At 35.8% G+C, this 24,780-nt stretch overlaps 2 protein-coding genes across 6 annotated transcripts in view; one reads left to right on the forward strand and one right to left on the reverse strand.

The window, feature by feature from the left end:
* The window catches only part of LOC114329890 (uncharacterized), a 40,555-nt gene extending 17,651 nt beyond the window's left edge, over positions 1-22,904 (forward strand). Inside the window, exons 4-6 of the mRNA XM_028279152.2 lie at positions 2,991-3,099; positions 9,508-9,711; positions 22,631-22,904. Of these exons, the coding sequence (XP_028134953.1) occupies positions 2,991-3,099; positions 9,508-9,711; positions 22,631-22,846 (529 nt within the window). The 3' untranslated portion in view covers positions 22,847-22,904. The remainder of the gene's footprint in view (positions 1-2,990; positions 3,100-9,507; positions 9,712-22,630) is intronic.
* Positions 22,872-24,780, reverse strand: part of LOC114329889 (ATP-binding cassette sub-family C member 4) — a 135,088-nt gene continuing 133,179 nt past the window's right edge. For all 5 annotated transcript variants that reach the window (XM_028279150.2, XM_050655873.1, XM_028279147.2 and 2 more), the window contains exon 17: positions 22,872-23,847. In XM_028279150.2, the coding sequence (XP_028134951.1) occupies positions 23,574-23,847 (274 nt within the window). In that variant the 3' untranslated portion in view covers positions 22,872-23,573. The remainder of the gene's footprint in view (positions 23,848-24,780) is intronic.

The following is a 24,780-nucleotide window of genomic DNA, read 5'->3' on the forward strand; positions in this document are numbered from 1 at the left end:
CTTGTTGTTGAACAATAATATACATAATTTCTCTTCTAGTACCTACAAATTCATTTACATAATAAGAGCCTGAATAACATAAATATATTGTATGTCTTTACAGTACCTGTACATTTTTGGAAAGTGGGCTTCCTCATAAAAACTGGTTATATTCCTATAAGTAGCATAAAACCTTTGTTGTTTAAGTTAATGCTCTGATTCGCTGATGAACTTCAATATTGTAATACTCCATTGTATTTTAGATTATATTTTTATCTTGAATATATCGCTTTTGTATACTTCCCGGGCGATTTTCTTTTCCAATATTATCAATAAACTCTAAAAATGCTTTTACTTCTTCATACATTTTTATTGTAATTAGAAAAACAAAAAATATATGTTGGAACTGAATTAAAAATATTCAAAATTCAAACAATAACAAACAAAGTTAGGTTAGAATCGCGGTCTTGGGGAAGGTCGATCGATGACTTGAGATCCGGCTACACTTCCCAAGACACCGTCGTGTCTCGAGATCGGTTTATAAAACACAAATTTGGTTCAAGGTCGGTCTTGAGCATCGACGCTGTCTTGAGACTCGACTATAAATACGGGCCTTAAACTTGTGAAATAAAATATGCACAGAATTGTATGAACAATACGTTGATTGGATTTCCAGTGCCCTTTCATTAGGCAAATTTTGTAAAATTTCGATTTTTTAATTTTTGATATTCAATTACGCCCTCTAGCGGTGGACTTACAATTATGAAAATAATTTCCAGGCTTTTCTCGGAGCAACTTTTGTTATAAATTTTTTTTTCCCAAAGCTGTAATATAAATGGTTCCTGAGATATGGCCGAGAGCCATTCTTATTGGGACACCCGGTACATTTTCTGCAATTTATTCAAACTTTTCTTAAATCAAAATCATTGTTTACACCTATTACAGTTTTCACAGTCTTTCCATCTCATAGGTCACAGAAACACACTTGTTTATAAATGACCGTTGAATATGTTTAAGGGTTCGTAACAAACTTTGAATTAATACGCCAAAACGAATTCTACTGTTAATTGTAGCACGAAACGTCTCTACCGGTGGTTTTTCTAAGACTACGTTAAAAACACGAATATTTTGAATTCGAGTTTTGGTTGAAGTTTTGTTTCGTATCGGATTGAAATTTGACACGAATAAGTGCCGATGTTTATATAAACAAAGATATGAGCGTTCACAATAGTCGCCGCTTAGGATGTTTATAAACATATGTACAAACATGAAAAGAAAAGAATTTGAAACTTTATTGTTTATTTATGAAGCATAACGTAAACAATTAACGTAATGCGAGCTCCACACTCTCACCGAAGTCGATCGAGGTTCAACAAATACGGGAGTGTAGACGGTCACCTTGTGTAACTTTGCCTCACTTCGTTCTACTTCCATTCTCTGTCGGTCTGGTCTAAGGGATCTTTGTCGGTATCTACATTGTAAAAAACACAAGAGAATTTAATTATTTTCCATTAAAATCGCTTTTTTTATTTAGAGCAATAATAAACATAAAAATTTTTTTTATTGACTATTCGTGTATTGTTCTATTCATTTGTATTGAAGAAAATGCAATCAAATTAACGTCTAAAAATTTGACCCAAACTATTGAACTAAAGAAGAGCGATTAATAATTAGCACGTCGAGTCTAGTGGGCCCATGGTTTGATCAACCATTATTCTCCATCCGTTCTTGTCAATTGCTTTGTTCCTCCAATTTGTAACGTTTAAATCCTCTTCTACATCCATTTTCCACCTTGTTCTGGGTCAACCTCTTCTCTGACATCCTCCAATTGTACTTGACAGTGTAATTTTCGGTAGTCTACACTCTGGCATCCTTTTTATGTGTCCTAGCCATCTTAGTCGTTGGGTTGTTATTACTCCTAGTATGCTGGGCTGCCCATATAACTCTTTCAGATCTTCATTTGTTCTTCGGATAAAAACGCCGTTCTATATGTTTCCTCCAAATTTTCCTCAGTACTTTTCGTTCCCATATCTGCACCATTTCTTGTTGCCTTTTATTTAATGTCCATGTCTCTCCAGCATAAGTTACTAAAGTCCTAATAACCGTTCTATATATTCTTAATTTAGAACGTCTTGATATGGATTTATTTCTTATAACCTATTTAATGCATAAACACACTTGTTCGCTTTCATTAGTCTATTTTGGATTCCTTTTTCTATATTTGGTTTTCGTGTTATAATTGTTCCTAGATATTCAAACCTCTCACTTCCTGGAATCTATATGTATTATTATTTGTTTGCACTATTAAATACTTTCCTCTTACATATTCTTGGTCTATTCTTGGTCTATGGTCTATTTTATTTTTAGGTCATTTTTTTATAGCTTTTTCTTCTAATTCTTTAGTTATCCGTATCAATTCCTGCTATTTTAGCATTATTGCTACTACTGCTATATTATAAGCGAACGCTAGGGAATGATATTTTTTGTGGTATGTAATTCTTCTTCTATTTATATTGGCTTCCCGCAGCATGTTTTCCAGGAGGAGACGTAAAGAGAATAGATGAAAGTGGGTCACCTTGCCTTACTCCTTCATTTAGTACGAAACTGTCTAATATTTCATCAGTTACTTTTACTTGGTTTTCAGTTCTTCTTAATGTTAGTTGTATCATGCTAACAATGTTTCTGCTTATTCCTAGTTCTTCAAGTGATTTAAAAAGTTCCTTTCTTTTTACTTTATCAAATGCTTGTTTAAAGTCTAGCTTTCCTTTAGTATCTCTTTCAGCAAGGAAAATCTGCTCTATTGTGCTTCTTTCTTGTCTAAAGTCCTCCTAGTATTCACCAATTATATCTCTCATTCTTCTTTTCAGATAATATTTTCAGATAAAAAAAAAGAAATTCCTAAGGCTAGCGCAAAAACTTTAATATCATTTTGTTTGGACATCATTGATAAACGACAACCGATATTTTTGAAAGTTCTGTTCACTAAAAAAATATTTTTATTCTTATTTCAGGTTTGGTATAGATAATATAGTATTAAAATTGAATGTGACACTTAATAATAGAGGGTCACTCCATATACAAGACTTAAAAATTAAACTTTCCTTTGGTGGTTCCAATGGCGTAAGTATTAAATATAGACATACATATAAAAAGTAATTGATGATTTTTCATTTGATTGATAAAGCATCTTACGATAGGTCTATTATCACTGCCGTCTACAGTAAGATAACAAAGGACATGCAGTTAGAAATGAAAAAATGGACTATCTGATGATAAACGAAAGATACTGTAAAATAGAAATATTATGAAATAAACATCATAGCCTTAATGCATACAAAAAAATTAAAGAATGAAAGAACTTACTAGAAAACAAAGAAAGAAAATCATGGTGTATTGGTACATGAAAAGGGGTTATAGTTATAGACATAGAAGAAGATGAAAGTATGTATGTGAAAATTACATAGAAGGGATTTTTGATGATCAAGTAGAAGGGAACAGTGAGGATATGTTAATCATTGCTGGTATATGGGAAAATAACTAGAAATCTATCTCTTAATGACACAATCTGGAAAAACAAACACCTAAAGCAAGACACAAAAGCAAAAATCTATATAGCAGCAATTAGACCTATATTGACATAAGTGCATGGCGAATACAAGACCTGACACATCTAAAACGAGACGACTACTAGAAACAACCGAGATGAAAATACTTCGAAGAATATCAGGGAAAAGTCTGTTGTATAGGAAGAGAAGTGAAACTATAAGTAGAGCATGCAATGTAGAAGACATAAATGGATGGGTAATAAAACGGAAACAGGAGTGGAACAAAAACATTAGTAGACTGGCAGAGGATAGGATCATCATCTCATTGTTTGATTTGCTTGTCTAGAAAAATGCTTTAGAAGAAATGCGAACAATGTGTGTCCCTGTTTAGGATTTTGTCCTCTTCAGGGTTTGTGGTGAATGTTTAGTGTTGGCAGCAAAAGCAAACAGTCCGAAAAACACACTGGGGCAAGCGCCGTGTCCTGGTGTTCTTGGATCCTTGGTTTGCCGGACGGTGGTGTCCAGAAGGCTAAGAAGACAACAGAGAAGAAAGTTTGATGGATTGTTGTTGGTTCCATAGACATTTACGTGTACTGTCCGTGCTTTGCTCTCGACCAGTCTCCCTAGAAACCATTGTACAACGACAGGCGAACCTGCGTCCCTCGTCGGCGGTCAGGAGGTGGCTTTGAGCGCAGCGTGGACAGTGAGCGTTCGAGTGGAGAAAATAGTTGCGGCTATTTTCTTGGGACGAACAGGTATAATTGTGCAATGAAGTTGGGAAACCGCAAAAAACCAACTTCTCCCTGTTCGGGGTAGGGAAGAGGAAATGTTAGAGGTGGGTACGGTAGGCTAACGGGGTAGCCTCAAGGATGTTTTCGTACTCCACCGGGAGTTCGTCAATGCATGTTTGCATTAGAGCGGACGGTACATGAATCTTTTTGCGTTTGGGCTTTCGGTGGAGTACGTGGCCGGAAGATGAACAGGAACATTTGAGAGATTCTTGTGTGTCGGAAGGGGGGCCGTTGATTACTTTGATTGTGAAGTTCCTGTTCAGAGAGTTTATTCTCTCGGTGATTTTGGGGGTGTTCGAGATGTTATGGATTTCGTTTGAGGGATATCGCCAGTGCTCATAGTTACATCTACGCAAGATTCTCCGCTCTGTCCTCAACAACCTCTCTTGTTTTTGTCTTGAGCAAAGAGAGTAGATACATGATTTGTACTCCATGACGGGTCGAATAAAGGTCCTGTAAGTGTGAATGAGAGTCTTCTTGTGTGTCTTGCCAATTTTTCCCGAGAGAGCGTTAAGAAGTCTGGCCCTGTTCCTTACCCTATCTAAAGTTGCCTTTAGATCTGCGTCCCAATTGAGAGTCCTGGTAAACAGTACTCCCAAATAGTTCACAGTCGGGCTAACAACAAGCCTTTCTCCCAACATACTCAGAGGATGTTGGTCGTCATCATTACAAATGATTCTATTTGACACAGAAGGGGCGCGAAACACAATTGTTGTTGTTTTGTTCGCATTCAGCGTGACTCTCCACTTACAACACCATTCGCCGACGCCGTCCAACAGAGCCTGGGCTCTTCTGAAGAGGAGTCTTGGGTTGTATCGAGAGGTGGTTGAGAGCAGAGTCGTGTCATCCGCATAGAGAAACAGCCGAGTACCTGGGATATTTTGGTTAGTGATGTCGCTGTTGTAGATAATGTACAACAGCGGCGCTAGGACTGAACCCTGGGGAACTCCAGCTTGTGGAGTGAAGGGGGTGGACTTTTGATCGCCTATTTTAACTCTGACAGTACGGTTGTGGAGGTAGGAGTGTACAATTTTGGTAAATTGCAATGGTAGCCCGATGTCCAGAAGTTTCCGAACAAGCCCGTCGTGCCAGACCTGGTCGAAAGCCTTCTGCACATCCAGAAATGTGGCTATGGCGATTGAACCATCGTTGATGGTTTGAGTAACTTTGGTAGTGAAATCTATTAATGCATGTTTAGTAGATTTACCTGACTGGAATCCATATTGAAATTTTGGTATGATATTGTGGTTTTCGAGAAAGTTATTGAGCCTTTCTTTTAGGATTAGCTCAAGAACTTTACCCAGAGTATTGATTAGTGAGATTGGTCTATAGGATTCCACGTCGGTTGGGGGTTTGCCTTTTTTCAAAAGCATGATGGTGTTGGCCACTTTCCAAGGAGTAGGAAAGTGGCTGTTTTTGAGACATGCATTGAATATTTTAGTTAGAAGAGGAATGATACTCTCTGGAAGTTTTTTGAGGCACCTTCGGTTGATGCCATCAGGTCCGGGAGCGCTGTTTTTGCCGATTTGGCAAAAGCTCTCCGTTTCCCTGTCGGTGAGGGGGTCCATGATAGGATCATAGACTGGAATGTAGTGGTTGAGAGTAACATTTACTATGTATTCTGTGTTGAATTTAAATATGCGATCAAAGTTCGGGTTATCTGGCGTTTGAAAATTGTTTTGAAGCGAATTTCTGAATGCTTCGGCTTTCCCTTCTGGGGAATTGACAATGTGATTGTTGACCAACAGATGAGATGGTTGAGATAATTTTTGTTTTGTTAGGACTTTGAATTTTTGCCAGAATTTACCTCCGTCTCTGTAGTCCAGTTTTGAGGTAGCATCTTCCCACCGGCGAGCCGTTAGGACAGATATCTCCCTCTTTATCCTGGCACAGATCCGGTTGTACTCTGTTTTGATAAGTGGGTTTCTGTTGGCCTTGTATTGACGTAGTAGACGTCGTTTTTGTTGAATTTTGGCAATGATGTATTGTGGAAGTGCCGGTGATGTATAAGTTATTTGTTTGAGTGGAATTGCGTGCGTGATCGCCTCAGTGATGAGGTTCTCGATATTGGTTGCACTGGTGTCGATACTATCGTTAGTATCGAGTTCGCCTAACATAGGGAGATTTTGTGTGATGAAGCTTTGGAATTCAGTCCAGTTAGCGTGACGATAGTCTCTTATAGATCTTGGAGGGTTTGGTTGTTTTGGAATGAGTATGTCGGTGTCGACAAGAAGAGGTACGTGGTCTGACGTTATCGAATCACCTATGTGGCATCTATCCCCGAACCTATCTATCTATCTAGAGGATAGGATAGTAAGAATAGCACGATATAACTCACCAAATGGAGAAGTATTGGCAGACAAAGAAAAAGATGGTGCGATAATTTAAACAATTTAGGAGGATAATGTTGAAGAAGAAACAGGCTTTAAAACCTGCATACAAGAAAGAAGAAGAAGAAGAAGAAGAAGAAGATATGAGAATATAACCTCAATATATCGTGATTAAAAGTATGTTTTAAGTTTTATGCCTTCTTTTCTAACAAGATTTTCTTTTTCCCTTTAACTGTTGTTTTGATTATCATCTTACTATATATTGATATTTAATCTTTATATTTCTTTTATTTTTTAAATGGTGCTACTTTGATATTCTTGGCTCTAATTCAAGTCAAACTTGACTTTTGAAATGTTTGCTTATATGTCACGTACTGATAAATTTTACTAATAATATTAAAATAATATAATTAAATAACTACACTACTACTCTCTACGAACACTTCACCACTGAAGAAGTCTCAAATATCATCAAAGGGCTTCATAACTGGAAATCTCCTGGACCAGACGGAGTTCAAAACTTCTGGCTTAAGAAGTTTTGGAGTGTTCATGATTGCTTATTAACACTAATTAATAATGTTATTTCTAATCCGCAGGAAACACCATTATTTCTAACTCAGGGAACCACTTATTTAATACCGAAGGATCAAAGTAACACCCAAGATCCAGCCAAATACCGCCCAATTGTTTGTCTTCCAACTTTGTATAAATTGGTCACATCCTGTGTAGCCCGGCGTATCTACCATCACTGTGCACTGAACAATGTCATAGAGCCTCAACAGAAAGGATGCGCTAAGGGTTCCATGGGTTGCAAAGAACAGCTTATCATCGACTCAGTCATTTCTAATCAAGCATATTCCAAAAAGAGGAACTTATTTACTGACTTTATTGATTACAAGAAGGCCTTTGACTCAGTGCCGCATGAATGGCTTATAGATATATTAAGAATATATAAAGTCGATGATAATATAGTGACCCTTCTACAGCATATAATGACAGAGAGGAAGACTAGAATTCACCTTCAAATACCTGGTAAAAATAACATCGAAACTGAAAATATCGCAATCAGCCGGGGCCTGTTCCAAGGAGATTCCTTAAGTCCACTGTGGTTCTGTCTAGCTATGAACCCACTATCTCAGCTATTGAACTCCACTGACGCAGGTTTTAGCATCAAAAATAACAACAATGTGGTGGCGAAGCTTAATCATCTGTTGTATATGGATGATTTGAAATTAATGGCTTCCACTCGAAACCAACTAGATGAGATGCTAAGAACTGTAGAATCCTTTTCAAATGACATTAGTATGCACTTCGGACTAGACAAGTGCCGTGTTTTAAATATAGTCAGAGGAAAAGTACAGCCCGGAGGATTCGATATGCAAAATGGCCAGAACATCGAGGCCATGGGTGAAAACGATATGTATAAATATCTTGGAGTAAAGCAAGCGCGGAAAATTGACCATAAGCAAATGAAAACTGAGATAACTGCGGAGTTTATACGAAGGGTAAAACAGCTGCTTCGTTCACACCTTAAGAGTAGAAATTTGTTTAAGGCACTAAACACCTACGCATGTTCCGCGCTTAGCTATTCGTTTGGCATTGTTAAGAGGACAAAAACTGACATAGAGAATCTTCAGCGAAAAGTAAGAACACACCTCACAAAGACACAAAAACACCATCCTAAAAGTGCAGTAGAAAGAACGGCATTACCACGGAATCTAGGAGGAAGAGGACTTATGGATATAGGTGAGCAATTAGATAAACAAATTGCTAATTTAAGAACTTATTTTCAGATGCAAGCTGAGACATCTACTCTACATCGCCCTATCTGCGCAGTAGATGACACAACACCGATCAAACTGAGGGAACCAGAAATGCGCATAAACCACCTCACTAAAGACGAAAAAATGCGCACCTGGATGGGTAAACCTCTTCACGGGCGACATCCCAATGAGGTCAGCCAAGATTATGTCGACAATACAGCGTCGAACTATTGGTTGACATCAGGAAAGATGTTCCCTGAAACGGAGGGTTCATTACTGGCCATTCAGGATCAGGTTATACCAACCAGAATTACCTGAAATATATCGTTAAAGACCCTCAGGTTCAAAACGACAGATGCCGATATGGATGTCAAGCCCAAGAAACCATCCAACATATTACAGGGGGCTGCCAGGCATTTGCTGCAACTGAATACAAGGAACGGCATGACGCAGTGGGAAAAATCCTTCATCAGGAGATAGCTATCAAGCTGGGACTTCTCCAAAAGGACCATCTCCCATATTATCAATACGTCCCTGAGAGTATGCTTGATGATGGCAACTACAAGCTATACTGGGACCGCACTGTGCTCACAGACCAAACAGTGGCACATAATAGACCAGATCTCGTACTAGTTAATAAATTAACCAGACAAACAACACTAATTGATGTGGCAATACCTAACAACAATAATCTACGTAGTAAATTTACTGAAAAGATCTCCAAGTACAGAGATCTGGAAATTCAAATACGAAGACAATGGAGAATGCAAAGTACCCAGACGATACCTATTGCTATGTCTACTACTGGAGTCATTCCGAAGAACCTCCTCGAAAGCATAAAAAGGCTGGGTCTAGATGAACATCTTTACAAGACCATGCAGAAAGCTGTACTACTCGCAACGGCCAGATGTGTACGAAAATTTTTGGGAGATACACCTGCATACCAAGTCACCTAGGGCTCGATAACACGGAAAGAGTCCCACCAGAGCTCAATCCTTTTGATACCGTAGGTATCTGGGATGAGTCAATTTTCCCCTTAGAGGGAGTATGAGCCGTATGGCTAAATCTGATAATTAAATAATATTAATTTGTTTTTTAGACTCACATAACTGGATTTCAAAAAAATAAAACTCTTAGCAAATACCTAACAGCGATCATAAAAAATCTTCAAAGGAACTTTTACTTTTGGTACTATCGAAATAAAATATGTACCGAATGTTTTCTTAGTGAATCTTTAAAATTTGGCACAAATATTCTTCTGAGACAAAAAGCTGTTAAATATAACCGATGTAGATGTTTAAAGGTAAGTAGATAGTTTTTGGCTTTGAGAAATTTAAAGAGATAATTATTAATATTGTTCTATTAGTTTCTTTACTATTATTTTTATATTTTTTAAATAAGTATTTAAGTATAAGTATGTAAGTAAACCTTTTAGCTTAATAAATTTATTTCCTAGTACAACTACAGTATGTGGCAAAATAAACAGTACTGAAACGAATATATAATTATTTATATCTCAGAGAACAGCAGTTCTCGCCAGTGGCGCACAACCCCCGTAGATGCGACACTATATTATACACGAAATTTTCGATTTTCTAAATCTGACTGAATTAAAAATTGGTATAAATTGGCTAAATCCCATCTTAAAGTATAGGAAAAGACTCGCTTATCCATATGTCAACCATCCATTTTGGTCCAAGGGTGTGGATTTTACGGCCCTTCCCATTTAAGGTCTGTTTTTCGTTCTCGTCCCCAAAACTCCCAAAAATTTAGGAAATTTAAGTCCTACCTTTGCAGTTTCTGATAGTACTGATCATTACTTTTCCAACGCATGTTTAATTTTGAAAATCGGTTATACCTTTCAAAAGTTACCGAGCTCAGAAATTTTTTTTCAATTTCTATTTAAAAAGGGAAAATGTTTGTATGTGTGTGTTTGTGGAAAATTTACACCGATCTGAATCTTTTTTTCTGTATTATAAGAGGGGGTCAGGGCCGATTCAGAACCGGTGTAGTTTGTGACTTTCGACAACCCATACGCCAGCTATAGGACTGGGTAAGTACAAAACGGCATACTTTTGGGGGTATATATCTTAGGTTTAAGGAGAGACAAGAAAACCGCAAATACATTAAATCAATACCGTTGAGTTAGGCTTTCAAATGGTGCCTAAGCGGTTAGGATCAGTCATACACACGGCTCAGTATAGCCGAAAAACTGAACAACTAAACTGAAAATTTTGGTTTGTCGACAATTACTCAAAATTTCACCATACGAATTACGTCAATAACTGAGCGTTTGTAGGAGGACTCTAGACGTGCCTAACGGTGTATACCCCATATCTGGTAAAATTCGAATTTTTAAGTAATAGGCTTCATAAATGTGATCAAATCTATTTCCTATGGGAAAATAAGTTTTTCAAGCTCAATAATTCCTGTAATACCTTCAGTTATCATACTTGACCTTAGATGCATTAGATACTACTTGTCATTCTGTTTTAAACTCATGTTTAGTGATCAAAATCGGTTAAACCATTTTGAAGTTATATTCCAAAGTATAATCCATTTGAATATTATCACCGAAATGGTTTATGTAGTTGTAGTGGTTACGACGCTAAATTTGAAAGGGCAATCCGAGTTCATTTACCGGCCATCCCAATATTTTTTTTCAATCTATTTCGAATAGAAAAAAAATCTAGTGTACATTCGATGGAGACTAGATCAATTGAGATAATGCTAGAAAGGCGACCATTAATTATAACACTTAACATGGAATCGAGAAACATTACATTCGACTAATTGAAAATAAAATTCTAGTTTTATTTTAAAAGATATCTCCATAATATTTGCTAAATTTGAAATAAAACGCGCCACAAAAACTTCAAAATACAAACTCTATCAAAGTTACTCTTTTGTGACTCGTTTTACTTCAAATTTAACGGATATTGTGGAAACACCTTTTAAAATAAAACTAAAATTTTATTTTCCATCAAAATGAAATAAATTTTTGGCGCCACGTAATATTCATATCAGCTCTGTTGTAGCTGGAATATTGTATGCGCCACTCATTTTGCCACTCACTTTTAGCGGTTTTTTATTCTTGTATTTAGTATACATGGTAAATCTAGCCTTGCAAATATTCACGACGAGGTTCCCTATATAACAGATGTTAGGAGATGCCTTTTGATGCGAAAAAATCTTTAATTTTATTCCGCAATTCCGGAATGTCGACCTTCTCCGTATGACCTAAAATAGTATTAAACGGTAAAAAATTTTTCTGCAAAACTGGGAACCATCCTGAAGTACCTAATATTATACCTAATATTATCACGACATTCACAAACGTTATAATAACGTTCGGAAACCACCCAGTACGTTTCGTCGCAAGACATATACAAATTTGAGGTAAACGCATTTCAGTACTAGGTTTGTTCTAGCAAACAGTCAAACTAGTCAAAAACCGTCAGCAAACAGTTGGTCAGTGAGAAAACATAATACAGTCACCAGTGCTACCCCCTCTACTCGCGCCGGTCGTCTATTCGCTGATGGTTTGAAACCGTTTGAAACTGATGCTAGAACAAACCTACTGTTTATTATGCCGCATACCGTATGTGCTTTGTTCCGTAGTTTTGTAATTGATACAAATAAACGTTAAAAAATATTTGATGAAAATTTTTTCTTTATACAAGGTATATTTATTTAAAAAGCCCTAAAAAGGGCTACAAATATCACAGAACGTTTTCGCTCTCTAAAAGAGCATCATCAGTGTTCTTACAGGCTTGGCATGCTGAGCAACCAAAAATACACCGGTGTTAAAACCTCAGTTCAGCATGTTAAGACTGTAAGAACACTAATGATGCTCTTTGTAAAAAGCGAAAAGCGATATTGGTAGCCCTTTTAGGGTTTTTTTTAATAAATACACCTTTTATAAAGAAAAATTTTTCATCAAATTTTTTGTAATTAATGATATAGCTACAAGAAATTCTTCCTTGTGGATTTTTAAATAAACGTTAAGTTTATTAGCCTTGATAGTAGTTTTTAGCCCGCTATATTTCTTTGGTACTCTACTTCTTTTCTGTTCTGTTCTATACCTAAACCTTGTCTTCTATTTTAACCTTTTAAAACCCTTTTCTGTACTAATTTTCCTTTCAGTAGACACGTTTTGTCTCCTATCTTTAGGGCTTATTTAATTTCTTAGTTGAATTTTTAATGCTTTTTTCCATCACTCAGCTCCTCAGAATTTTCTGCGTCAGTATTTCATGTTACTAAACTAACAGCAGACGAGAGAAAAAAATTCAAAGAGTACTAATAAAAGGAGACTGTAACGCTGGTATAGGAAATTAGGATGATGAAGAGATCTACGATTAAGAATGCTAAGGCTACGGCTCCACGGGCTGGAAATTGACGCTAGCAGTAGCCGCAAAACGAACTTAAGGTTCTACGGAACGAAATAGGAATAGCCGAACTGAACCGACTACGCACAAGTCCTGTAGTCGGTACAATTCGGCTATTCCTATTCCGTTCTGCGGAACCTTAAGTTCGTTTTGCGGCTATTGCTAGCGTCAATTTCCAGCCCGTGGAGCCGTAGCCTAAGAGGCTACGTATTTAACACGCTATTATACGGTGTAGAGGCCTGCACTCTCAAACAAAACAACATTAAAAATATTGAAAGTTTCGAGATGTGGTGCTACCGTCGAATGCTGAAGATAAGTTGGGTTGAAAGAATCACAAACCTTGAAGTAATACGAAGGATAGGAAAATACCCAGAAATTTTGTTAACGATAAAACGAAGAAAACTCGAATATTTGGGTCACCTGATGAGAGGTCATAAATACGCATTACTTCAAAATATAATGCAAGGAAAAATAGAAGGAAAACGGAATCTAGGCCGTAGAAGAATGTCATGGTTGCGGAATTTGAGAGAGTGGTTTGGCTGCACCATTAATGAACTTTTTAGGTCAGCTGTAAACAAGGTCAAGCTGGCCTTGATGATTTCCAATCTCCGATAGGAGTGGCACAAGAAGAGGAGAAAGATGATGATGAAACACAGAACAGGGGCGCATGTAATTGAACGTACTAGAAACGGAGAAACGGAGAATGATTTAATTCTGTATTGCCAATAATATGAAAATAGAAAATAACCTTTGGAACAACAAATAAATCCACGATATAATTTTCCAGCAAAGAAAAGAGGGACAAGAAGCATCATAGATGACATAACATTACCAAAACACATAACATAGTACTAGCGAAAATATTAGAAGCACCAGATATCGAATTTTAACATAAAATAAATAAAATATACATACATTTCAGAACGATAAATATAAGGAGTCTACTATAAATATAAACAAAAGTCTAAGTTTTTTAACTTAATAAAAATATTTGTAAAATAAAATTTTCCTGGTGACAACCTCCATGGCTTCTAAAAATTGCAAGCTAGATGGATGCTGCAGTGAAGACAAGAGGGAATTCTAAAAAGTTCTAAAAAGCAAGTCTACAGCTTGGTAAAGTTCCAACGGAAAATGGACCTAGTTACTCTATAGGAGTAATACTAATATAAAAAAAATAAAAGAAAATATAAAATAAAAATAAAAAAAAATAAAAATAAAAATAAAAATGTATACCATTTTTATTCAGGTGCAATGCGAAGCTAAAACTGTCTAGGTAATTTTTACTTAGGTTAGAGAGCGCAACCAGCACTCTTATCGACGATTTCACCTCTTGTTATAGGCTCTTCAGAGAAATTAGGCTGCTATCTCTACTCCAGGTAAAAATTTTCGACATCTATTAGTCCCCCATTGCAACTGACGTGAAGGTATTAGGTGCGCAGCGGCATCTGCTAAATGAAAGTCTAAGTTTTTCAACCTAATAAAAATATTTGTAAAATAAAATACTTTTAAAAGATTTTTAATTGAAAAACTTATTGGACCATTTTCCTGGTGACAACCTCCATGGCTTCTAAAAATTGCAAGCCAGATGGATGCTGCAGTGAAGACAAGAGGGAACTTTACAGCTTGGTAAAGTTCCAACGGAAAATGGACCTAGTTATTCTATAGGATTAATACTAATGGTAGGGGAGCCCAATCGGGGATTTTTGCAGTTACTCGAGCGCGTCAGATTATTACATGGAGAGAAACCTTGCATCCTGAAAATGTACCTCTACCACATATTGGCTCTTAATGCAGGGGAGTTCGTTAAGGGGGGCCGAAAAAAATCTATCCTTAGAAAAACTCGAAACCGTCAGATTAAGATAAAGTAAGTTAAGTACATGCAAAACAGTGTATATTTCAAAAATCTGACGATTTGAGCGGGACGTAAGGAAATGGGTGAGTCCCAAAGTTTCAAAAGAAAAAAGGGAATATTTCCAAATTTCGAATTATATCAAACCCGACTTCCCATGAAGAGGGGTGGGGGGTAAATTTAATATTTTAAATACGAATCCCGCGATATTTCGCGAAATGAACATCAGATCGAAAAACTGAAAAGTACACGTATTCAATATTTTTGAAAAATATATCGAATGGCACCAAACACGATACCCCCACGGAGGTGGGGTGGCAGGGGCGGCCCGTCGAGGTAGCCAAGGTAGGCGCTGCCTAACCTCTTCAAATGTACAATAAAATAATAAATAATTTATTAATATAAACTATTTATTTCAAAATGGTAATTTATAAATTTTGACACAATGCGTAGATATGTATCTAAAATAAAAAAGCTACTTTTTAATTTCTCTTCGAAGTTGTAATTATTGTACGCTCCTCGTAGTAGTACTACTGACTTCTAGTAATGGCACTACCCTATGGTCAGTGGACCGATTCTATAAGATCAACGCGAAACAATTACGTTCGTTATCCGACGGTTTGCTATTCTGTAAGCTCATTCGGGAAGAACCGGAGAAGCAGATCACGAAGCCGATTACAAAGCGAAAGCGATAACTTTTGGCTTGCGTTTCGTTTCGCTTTCGATAGTGATTGGTCGATCATTTTCACGTGGTACACAAGCGTAAGCGCTAAGCGGGTTGTTCGTTGTTGATCCCACAAGAATTCTGTGTTTTTTGTTGATAATGAATTCGTGATGCTCTTACACCATATCTTCCGTAAGTTCCTGTAGCTCATCAAAAAGGAATCGAACTAGTTCTTTGCTTAAGCGAAAAATATCAATAAACCTTATATCTGTTAAACCAAATGGGTCACTTCTATCTCGAAGGAACCCGCTTTCCTCTCGCGTTAACCGTATATGGTTTCTTCGCGAGTTTTCCATAATATAGAACAAATTGCACCGGCAACATTTTTATTAAAATATATTAAAAATATAGTTATTCAAGCAAATAATTCAATCAAACTTGTGATTATAAGGCAATAAGGTTATATAAATACGTCATGTAACTCCTAGTTACTCTTCTTCTTTCTTTACTTCTTCTTTTTTTTACTCTCTGCACGTATATTTGCAATGTTGCCGTAATTATTTATTCATACGTCGTTTAAACTCGTATATTATCGTATGCCGCTATGATAACGAAGCGAAAGCGAAAACTAACCTTATAGAATATCAACATAAATCAACTTCGCTATCGTTTAGCTTAGCTTTCGCGATAATAACGAAAATTATAGAATTCGCCTACAGGCACTTTAAAATCCGCCTAACCTAAAGAGCAGAACATATGATATGATATGCGATTCTTACACTAGCACAGCGCTGTAACTGTGGCTTGTCTAGCCCTAGTGGACGAGAATTTCCGGGAACTTGTTGGGGCTAGGTTAGGCTACATTTGTTTGCCCCTTCGGTACTGGTTGTCCCGAGCTGCATCTCGGGATATAGTGTAGGAAACAAAGGTTGAACCTTGCAAAATGGACACAAGTCCGGTTTTATTTTTTTTCTGGTATATCAAGGGATGCTTATTATAAGACTAACTTTTTCTGAAAAAATTTCGCCCCGAAACCCCCCTTTTCACCCCTTTAAAGGGGGTAATTTATGGTTTTTGCAGAACGTAGCCCTTCCTGTACCTTTTACAAAAAATTTCTTTTATAGAAATATGAAGAGGACTATATTTTCTACGATTTATTTCCAACAGCATCTCTTTATCATCCACCGTTTAGCAAGGGTGGCGCCCCAAAATTGACAAGTTTTTAAAAAAGATGTTTTTAAAAAATATATATTTTTCCCTAACTGTAACGGAAATTAAAAAGAAATTCTGCGTAAATTATTCACAAATAGATGATTGATTTTTTGGTATAGGTTTCACTTAAGGGTAATTGCCCCTTTTTTTAATTACAGGGTGTTACATTTTAAAAAACCTCTTTTTATACCATCTGAACCGTTTATGCTAGAGTAAAAAAACTTTCAGCGATTACCCATGTACTGGTGCTATTTACAAATTTGTATAATGCACCCCCATTTTTTCCCCGGAACCACCCCAAAAAAAAGAAGAATCAATAAATAAATTTATTTTCTTGGAATCCTTCACACACAATGCCCTTTATTAATATGGTTCATATATAATTTTGTGCAAGTTATTATTACCCATGCATGGACACCAAAAGCAATTTCCTAGTGCAACCCCTGTAGCAAAAAAAAAATAAATAAAATGGGGGGTTGAAAATTTTTTTTTGTTTTTTGCTTTTTGATCCATATGGGCGTATGCTTCATCAATAGTGCTTTTCAAAAATATATATGGTTATTGCAACATCTCTGCGAAAACCACCCCTATCCTTGAAAATATACTGCAGAAACTACCTCTATCCCTTGGCGAGCATGTTTTTACGATTTTCTCATTACCTATGTATTCTTTTTAAACAAAACTTATACGAGGTTAAAGACCACTATTTACTCTAAAAATTATGTCGTATTCATTTTTTCGTATAAGCAACCGTTACGGCACAGTGGCGCCGTAAACCTCATATATGCTTTGGCGGGCTCCAGTTTTTGTTTTTTTTTTCGTCGTCTGTTCGTTTTATTGATAAAGTATTTATGCAAAATAAAACAACACAGTGTAACCTACAAATTATGACTTATGCACATTTTACATTCTTTGCCCCCCAAAGCCACAGTGGTGGCCCAAAATAAATTTTTGCATATTTTCGCCACCTACATGTATTTTATTGCATTAATGCTACCTTAACAGCACAATATTTACCCTTAGGTGGTCGCTACGCATTGGCGGATCCAGGGAGGGGTGATGGGGGTGATCACTTCCCCCCCTCTCAAACCAAGTGATATTATATTCAAAGATTATAAAAATATTCATTTATTTTTATAGAAATTTAACCAATTGGCACCCCCCTCTTAACGATGCTGGATCCGCCACTGTCGCTAAAGCATAAAAGGTCATTCTTATAAAAATAATATTAATATAATATAAGTATTTCTATAAAAATAAATGAATATTTTTATAATCTTCAAATATAATATCACTTGGTTTGAGAGGGGTGGGGGTGATCCCCCTGATCACCCCTCCCTGGATCCGCCACTGCTTAGCGACCACTTAGGGGTGAATATTGTGCTATTAAGGTAGCATTAACGCAATAAAATGCGTGTAGGTGGCGAAAATATGAAAAAATTTATTTTGGGCCACCACTGTAGCTTTGGGGAGCAAAGAATGTAAAATATGCATAGGTCATGATTTGTAGGTTACACTGTGTTGTTTTATTTTACATAAGTATTTTATCAATAAAACAAACAGATGACGAAAAAATATACAAAAACTGGAGCCCGTCAAAGCATATATGAGGTTTACGGCGCCACTGTGCCGTAACGGTTGCTTAAACGAAAAAAATGAATAGGACCTAATCTTTAGAGTAAATAGTGGTCTTTAAGCTTGTATAAGTTTTGTTTAAAAAAAATGAATAGGTAATGAGAAAATCGTAAAAACATGCTGGATAAGGTATAGGGGTAGTTTCTGCAGTATATTTTCAAGGATAGGGGTGGTTTGCGCAAGGATGTTGCAATAACCATATATATTTTTGAAAAGCACTATTGATGAAACATATGCACATATGGATCAAAAAGCAAAAAACAAAAAAAAAATTTCAACCCCCCATTTTATTTATTATTTTTGGCTACAGGGGTTGCACTAGGAAATCGCTTTTAGTGTCCATGCATGGGTAATAGTAACTTGCACAAAACGATATATGAAGCATATTAATGAAGGGCATTGTGTGTGAAGGATTCCAAGAAAATCACTTTATTTATTAATTCTTCTTTTTTTTGGGTGGTTCCGGGGAAAAAATGGGGGTGCATTATACAAATTTGTAAATAACACCGGTACATGGGTAATCGCTGAAAGTCTTTTTACTCTAGCATAAACGGTTCAGATGGTATAAAAAGGGGTTTTTTAAAATGTAACACCCTGTAATTAAAAAAAGGGCAATTATCCTTAAGTGAAACCTATACCAAAAAATCAATCATCTATTTGTGAATAGTTTACGCAGCATTTCTTTTTAATTTCCGTTACAGTTAGGGAAAAATATATATTTTTTAAAAACATCTTTTTTAAAAACTTGTCAATTTTGGGGCGCCACCCTTGCTAAACGGTGGATGATAGAGAGATGCTGTCGGAAATAAATCGTAGAAAATATAGTCCTCTTCATATTTCTATAAAAGAAATTTTTTGTAAAAGGTACAGGAAGGGCTACGTTCTGCAAAAACCATAAATTACCCCCTTTAAAGGGGTGAAAAGGGGGGTTCCGGGGCGAAATTTTTTCAGAAAAAGTTAGTCTTATAATAAGCACCCCTTGATATGCCAGAAAAAAAATAAAACCGGACTTGTGTCCATTTTGCAAGGTTCAACCTCTGTTTCCTACACTAATAGCCAATTGTATGTTTTACGATCCTGACTACAAATTCTAAAAAAACTAAAAGTGTGAATTTTGTCATGAAATTTGGTACGTGGAGTTAGAATAATATTTGGAACAACTTTTCCAAATAACTTTTTCCGATATCTCTAACTCGAAGCAAAATATCGAAAATTCGCCCTGTTTGTAGATTCGCAGTAGATAGCGTTTAAAATTTAAATTTGAGTTGACTATGACTATCTTAAAAAATGTGAACCATCACACTTGCTTGACTGCAAAATTTTAAATCTGTATTTATTTTAATAGCCGCAATGTAGGGGTGTCTTCATCTTAAATGCGACACACTGTGTTGTGTGTATATAGGTATATGAGTATAAATATCATATGTAGACTATAGTAGAGTATAGAGTATACATATACATATAAAGGTATATGTGTTGCCTACCCGCATACTAAGGTCACGAGCCGCCACTGTGGGGTGGGGGGTTACTTTAAAATCTTAAATGGGAGCCCCCATTTTTTATTGCAGATTTGGATTCCTTACGTAAAAATATGTAACTTTTATTCGAGACATTTTTTCGAATTATGGATAGATGGCGCTATAATCTAAAAGAACGATTATTGGAAATAAAAAATTAAATTAAAAATGGACAAGTCCCCACTAAAATGGAAAACTTTACTTAACTTTTTTTGGTTTTAGGACCTACTCTTCACAACCCAACAGGTCCCCAAAGCGCTCGAGTGACTGCACATTTAGCATACTTTGCTCCCCTACCATAATATAAAATAAATGTATACCATTTTTATTCAGTTGCAATGCGAAGCCAAAACTGTCTTAATTTTTACTTAGGTTAGAGAACTTTAGGTTACTCGCATTGCAATTGAATAAAAATGGTATACATTTTTATTTTATAAATATAAACAATCCTGAGATTGGGTTTCCTTCAAATTCAGGAATAATGGAAAATATTTCTGAAAGTTTGTAGGGTTCAATTTCAGCTTGGGTTTGTGAACGTGTTTTAGGCATTTTGATGTCAGTGGAAGTATAAAGGACATCTACCAAGATGAAAAAACAATAATATACGAATCAGCTAAGGAATCTTGTTAAATTAAGAAAATAATGAAAAACCAAAAGGTTTTTCCTTTTGGTTTATGGACAAACCATAAACCAAGGTTACGGACAAACCGAGTAAAAGCGGCTATATTGACACAACACTAATAAAAAAAGCATAAAAAATATATGTGAAACCAAAAAAACCCAAGAAACAAGAATAAGATTTTCATAAAGGCAGTAAGAGATGCGAAACAAAAATGCTAGGAAGAATCAGGCAAAATAGAATAAAAAACGGGAAAGCTTGAGGGGAAGATGGAATTGAATTATAAATGATGAAATAGATGAGCAAGAAAAACATAGACTGGTTCTATGTAGATCACATGTAAAGAAGCATTTAAGCAAAATAAAATGCCAAATTTATAATAAAGCAGACAGAACCAATTGGAACAATAATTATAGAGCAAGACGTTTACCGCAAGTGGAATTTGAAGTACATGCTGAAATAACAGAGGATAAGAGAGCCGAAATTAAAAAAAAAACTTAAAGAATAACAACTCTGGAAACAAAACTAAACAAAAAATAACTGGGAATCAGTTAATATTTTATTTTTTCTACTGGAAATCATAATAGAAACAAAAATGAGACATGACAGAAATTAGTACTAGCAGTCGTAGATTTGAAACCTGCGTTTGACACAATGGATGGGAAAATACTTAATAAATGTTTAAAAAAAGGCCCTTTTATAAGCTACATAATAAAATTATATAGTCTAAGAGCTGGGAGCGGATTTTGTGCGTAATAAGTAATATGGAAAAACTATACGGGGATATGTTGAATTAGTTGTGTACATGACTTTCACCAACGGCCGGAAACCAGAGTGGCGGACGAGGCTAGTTATAAGGGGTAAAAGTCGCGGTTTTTATTATTTTTTTGTGGCGCTCATGACGGAGATAGTGCACCAAAATTTGGGAGTAAGTAGGTCGTGAGGTAACTAAGTAAAATCTCCAGGGGCGGAACGCTGCTTGGGGTACAAAGGGGTGGTAGGCAGGGATGAGTATAAAAATATATGGGGGTTTTTTTTTCGTTCGTGATCCAGATAGTGCACCAAAATTTGGGAATAAGTAGATCATGACATTACTAAGTAAAATCTCAAGGGGCGGAACGCTGCGTGGTTGACAAATTTTGTGCCGGGTCACAAAAAAAATAATACACACTGCGACTTTGACCCCTTAAAACTACCCTCATCCCCAACTCTGGTTTCTGGTTCTGGGAATTTTATTTAGCTAAGTCATGGTCTACTTATTTCCAAATTTTGGTGCACTATCTCAATCTAGCACGTCGCAAAAAACCCCTTATATTTTTTATATTCACAATTACTCCCACCCCTTTATCGGCCACGTAGCGTTCCATCCCTGGAGATTGTACTTAGTTACCTCATGACCTAATTATTCCCAAATTTTGGTGCACAACCTCGATCATGAGCGTCACAAAAAAAATAATAAAAACGGCGAATTTGACCGCTTATAACTACCCTCGTCCCCCACTCTGGTTTCCAGCTCTGAGGATTTTACTTAGTTATGTCACGGTCTACTTATTCCCAAATTTTGGTGCACTCTCTCAATCAAAAACGTCGCAAAAAACCCTTATATTTCTTGTATTCACCCCTGCCCCACCCCTTTGTCGGCCACGCAGCGTGCCACCCCTGGAGATTTTACTTAGTTACGTCATGATCTACTTATTCCCAAATTTTGGTGCACTATCTCGATCATCAGCGTCACAAAAAAAAATAATAAAAACGGCGACTTTGACCCTTATAACTACCCTCGTCCCCCACTCTGGTTTCCGGCTCTGGGGATTTTACTTAGTAATGTCATGGTCTACTTATTCCCAAATTTTGGTTCGCTATCTCAATCACGAACGTCACAAAAAACCCTTTATATTTTTTAAATTCACCCCTACCCCCATTCCTTTGTCGGCCACGCAGCGTTCCGCCCCTAGAGATTTTACTTAGTTACATCATGACCTACTTATTCCCAATTTTTGGTGCACTATCTAGATCATGAGCGTCACAAAAAAAAATAATAAAAACCGCGACTTTGACCCCTTATAATTACCCTCGGCCCCCACTCTGGTTTCCGGCCGTGGGTGAAAGTCATGTACACAACTATTTCAACATATCCCTGTATAGTTTTTCCATATTACTTATCACGCACAAAATCCGCTTCTATCTCTCCGACTAATAACAAAATCAATGGATATATAAATTTATATTAGGTTTTATATTTTGATGGGTTAGTTTTTAGCCACTCATTCTGGGTCAGTTCCATGCAAGATTTGCTGTTGATTTTTTTAACATTATTAATATCGGATAATATTTATAGGAAAATGGATCTGAAATAATTAGAAAACTCGAAAATATAATTGAAATGTTACAAGACGGTAAGTTGTCAAAGAAATTTCCTCTAACGCCGCAACTTAAAAACCAGCTAATTCAAATGGTTAAAAATGTATTGAAGCAAAACAACATAACGGCTATGTATTTTGACAATGTCCAAAATTTACTAAACTTATTTTCAATAAATAGTATTGTAATTTGATTGTTGATTATGTAATAAAAATTCGTTGTAATTAAAAATAAATATTTATTATGTATCATTTTTTTCCATTTTATATAGTGCCACCCGTTTTCAAATATCTTTACTTAAATTGAAGTTCATCATATTATACTCTTCAGTTTTGTTTGAGAGTGGCACATTTTGACATGTTGACATACAAGTCAGTGCATTGTCCAGACATTTATTAGGGCCGGTTGTTCGAACGCTAATCAACAATGATCATTATCAAATAATTAATTACTGTCAATGTCAACTTTGTTTGGGTTGTTAAAAAGTCTGTGGAGTCTATAATCAATTAATATAACAATAGTTATTAACATAATTAATAATAAATCTCATAATTATAATTAATTATGTTTTTAGCAACCCAAACAAAGTTGACATTGACAGTTTTGGTGACAGTAATTAAATATTTGATAATAATCATTGTTGATTAGCGTTCGAACAACCGGCCCTAAGGTATTAACGAATTCATTAAACTCAATATATCGGCACATAGAACCTAATAAAAAAATTTGTAAAATGGTAATCTTGAACATAAGATATGCGCCTTAGTTAGCAGTTATCGCATTGAGTAAAATATAAGACTAGAGTTTAAAATTAATTAACCTTAATATAATTAACGTTAAAATAAATCAATGTAACATACTTAATGGCAACAAAATTTTTAACAATCTAATTGTTTTTGTACTCTTTGATTTAGTAATTTTTACTCTGGTAATGCATTTAGTTTTTGATAACTATCTGAAGCAATTTTTCTTAGCTGTTCAGCTGTTGTTCTACCAGTTTCAGCAACCATACTGTAAAAAACTCCGTTTTTATTTTGAAGGAGTAAGTGAGGGTGATCAAATTCAGATATTTGTCCAGCGTCCATAACTAATACTTTATCAGAGTCCATGATTGTGTTCAGTCTATGTGCGACGGTTATCACAGTGCAATCTGAGAACTTTCTTCTGATAGTTTTCTGGATTAAAGCGTCAGTCCTGTAATAAAATAAGAATTTAGGAATAGACAACCATCAACAGAAGCATTCACAAAGAGAAAAGTAACGAACACTAACTAACACAATAACACATAACACATAACACATTATAATAAAAAAAAATAACACATAAAAAAAGAAAACCCCATGGAAAAAATTTAAAAATTTTACAATACAGAACGCAACAAACACAACAGACATGCAACCACTATAAATAAATCCGAAATATAACGAGTGCTTCAGTACGATAAGTAAAAATCGAACACTGGGAGGGATTAAAGGGAATTAATTCAACTACACAACTCTTTGCGAAAATACATATCTGTGGTACATAAGTAAGAACCAGGAATAGACATAGCTGAACCTTTTGATTTTAATTATTGTGTAACTTTTATACTTCACCTTGTCATACAAGGTAAAATAATGGGAAAAAGAAGTGTGGGCCGCCGTACGCATCTAAACATTCCGTAAATGTATTTGGAACCTAGGAGTTTTCTATTGGTTCGTTGCAGCACGCGGTCATATTTTAACCAATAGGCGGCGAGGTTCCAAAAGCATATACGGAATGTTATTCGGTTCCAAATTCATATACGGAATGTTAAATATTCGTACACCGAAAAATATAAGTTTTTATTAGAGTCTCTTAAAAGTAGATTGATTTTAAAATACTTGTTACTGTTTAATGAAATAAAAATAAAACAACTATAGTATTTGGAATGTTATTTGGTGCGAAATTCATATACGGTATCTTAAATATTCGTAGAACAAAAAGACGATTTTTATTAAAGCCAGTTAAAATGAGACTGGTTTTTAATAGTATATTATGCAACGAACATTTAATGATGGTCATTATGAAGCTCGTATTCTATACGAAACGAGCCGCCTAGCGGCGATATAGTTTCGTATAGAATACGAGCTTCATAATTATAATTAA

The sequence above is a fragment of the Diabrotica virgifera genome, chromosome 7, assembly GCF_917563875.1.
Source record: "Diabrotica virgifera virgifera chromosome 7, PGI_DIABVI_V3a".
NCBI lineage: Eukaryota > Metazoa > Arthropoda > Insecta > Coleoptera > Chrysomelidae > Diabrotica > Diabrotica virgifera.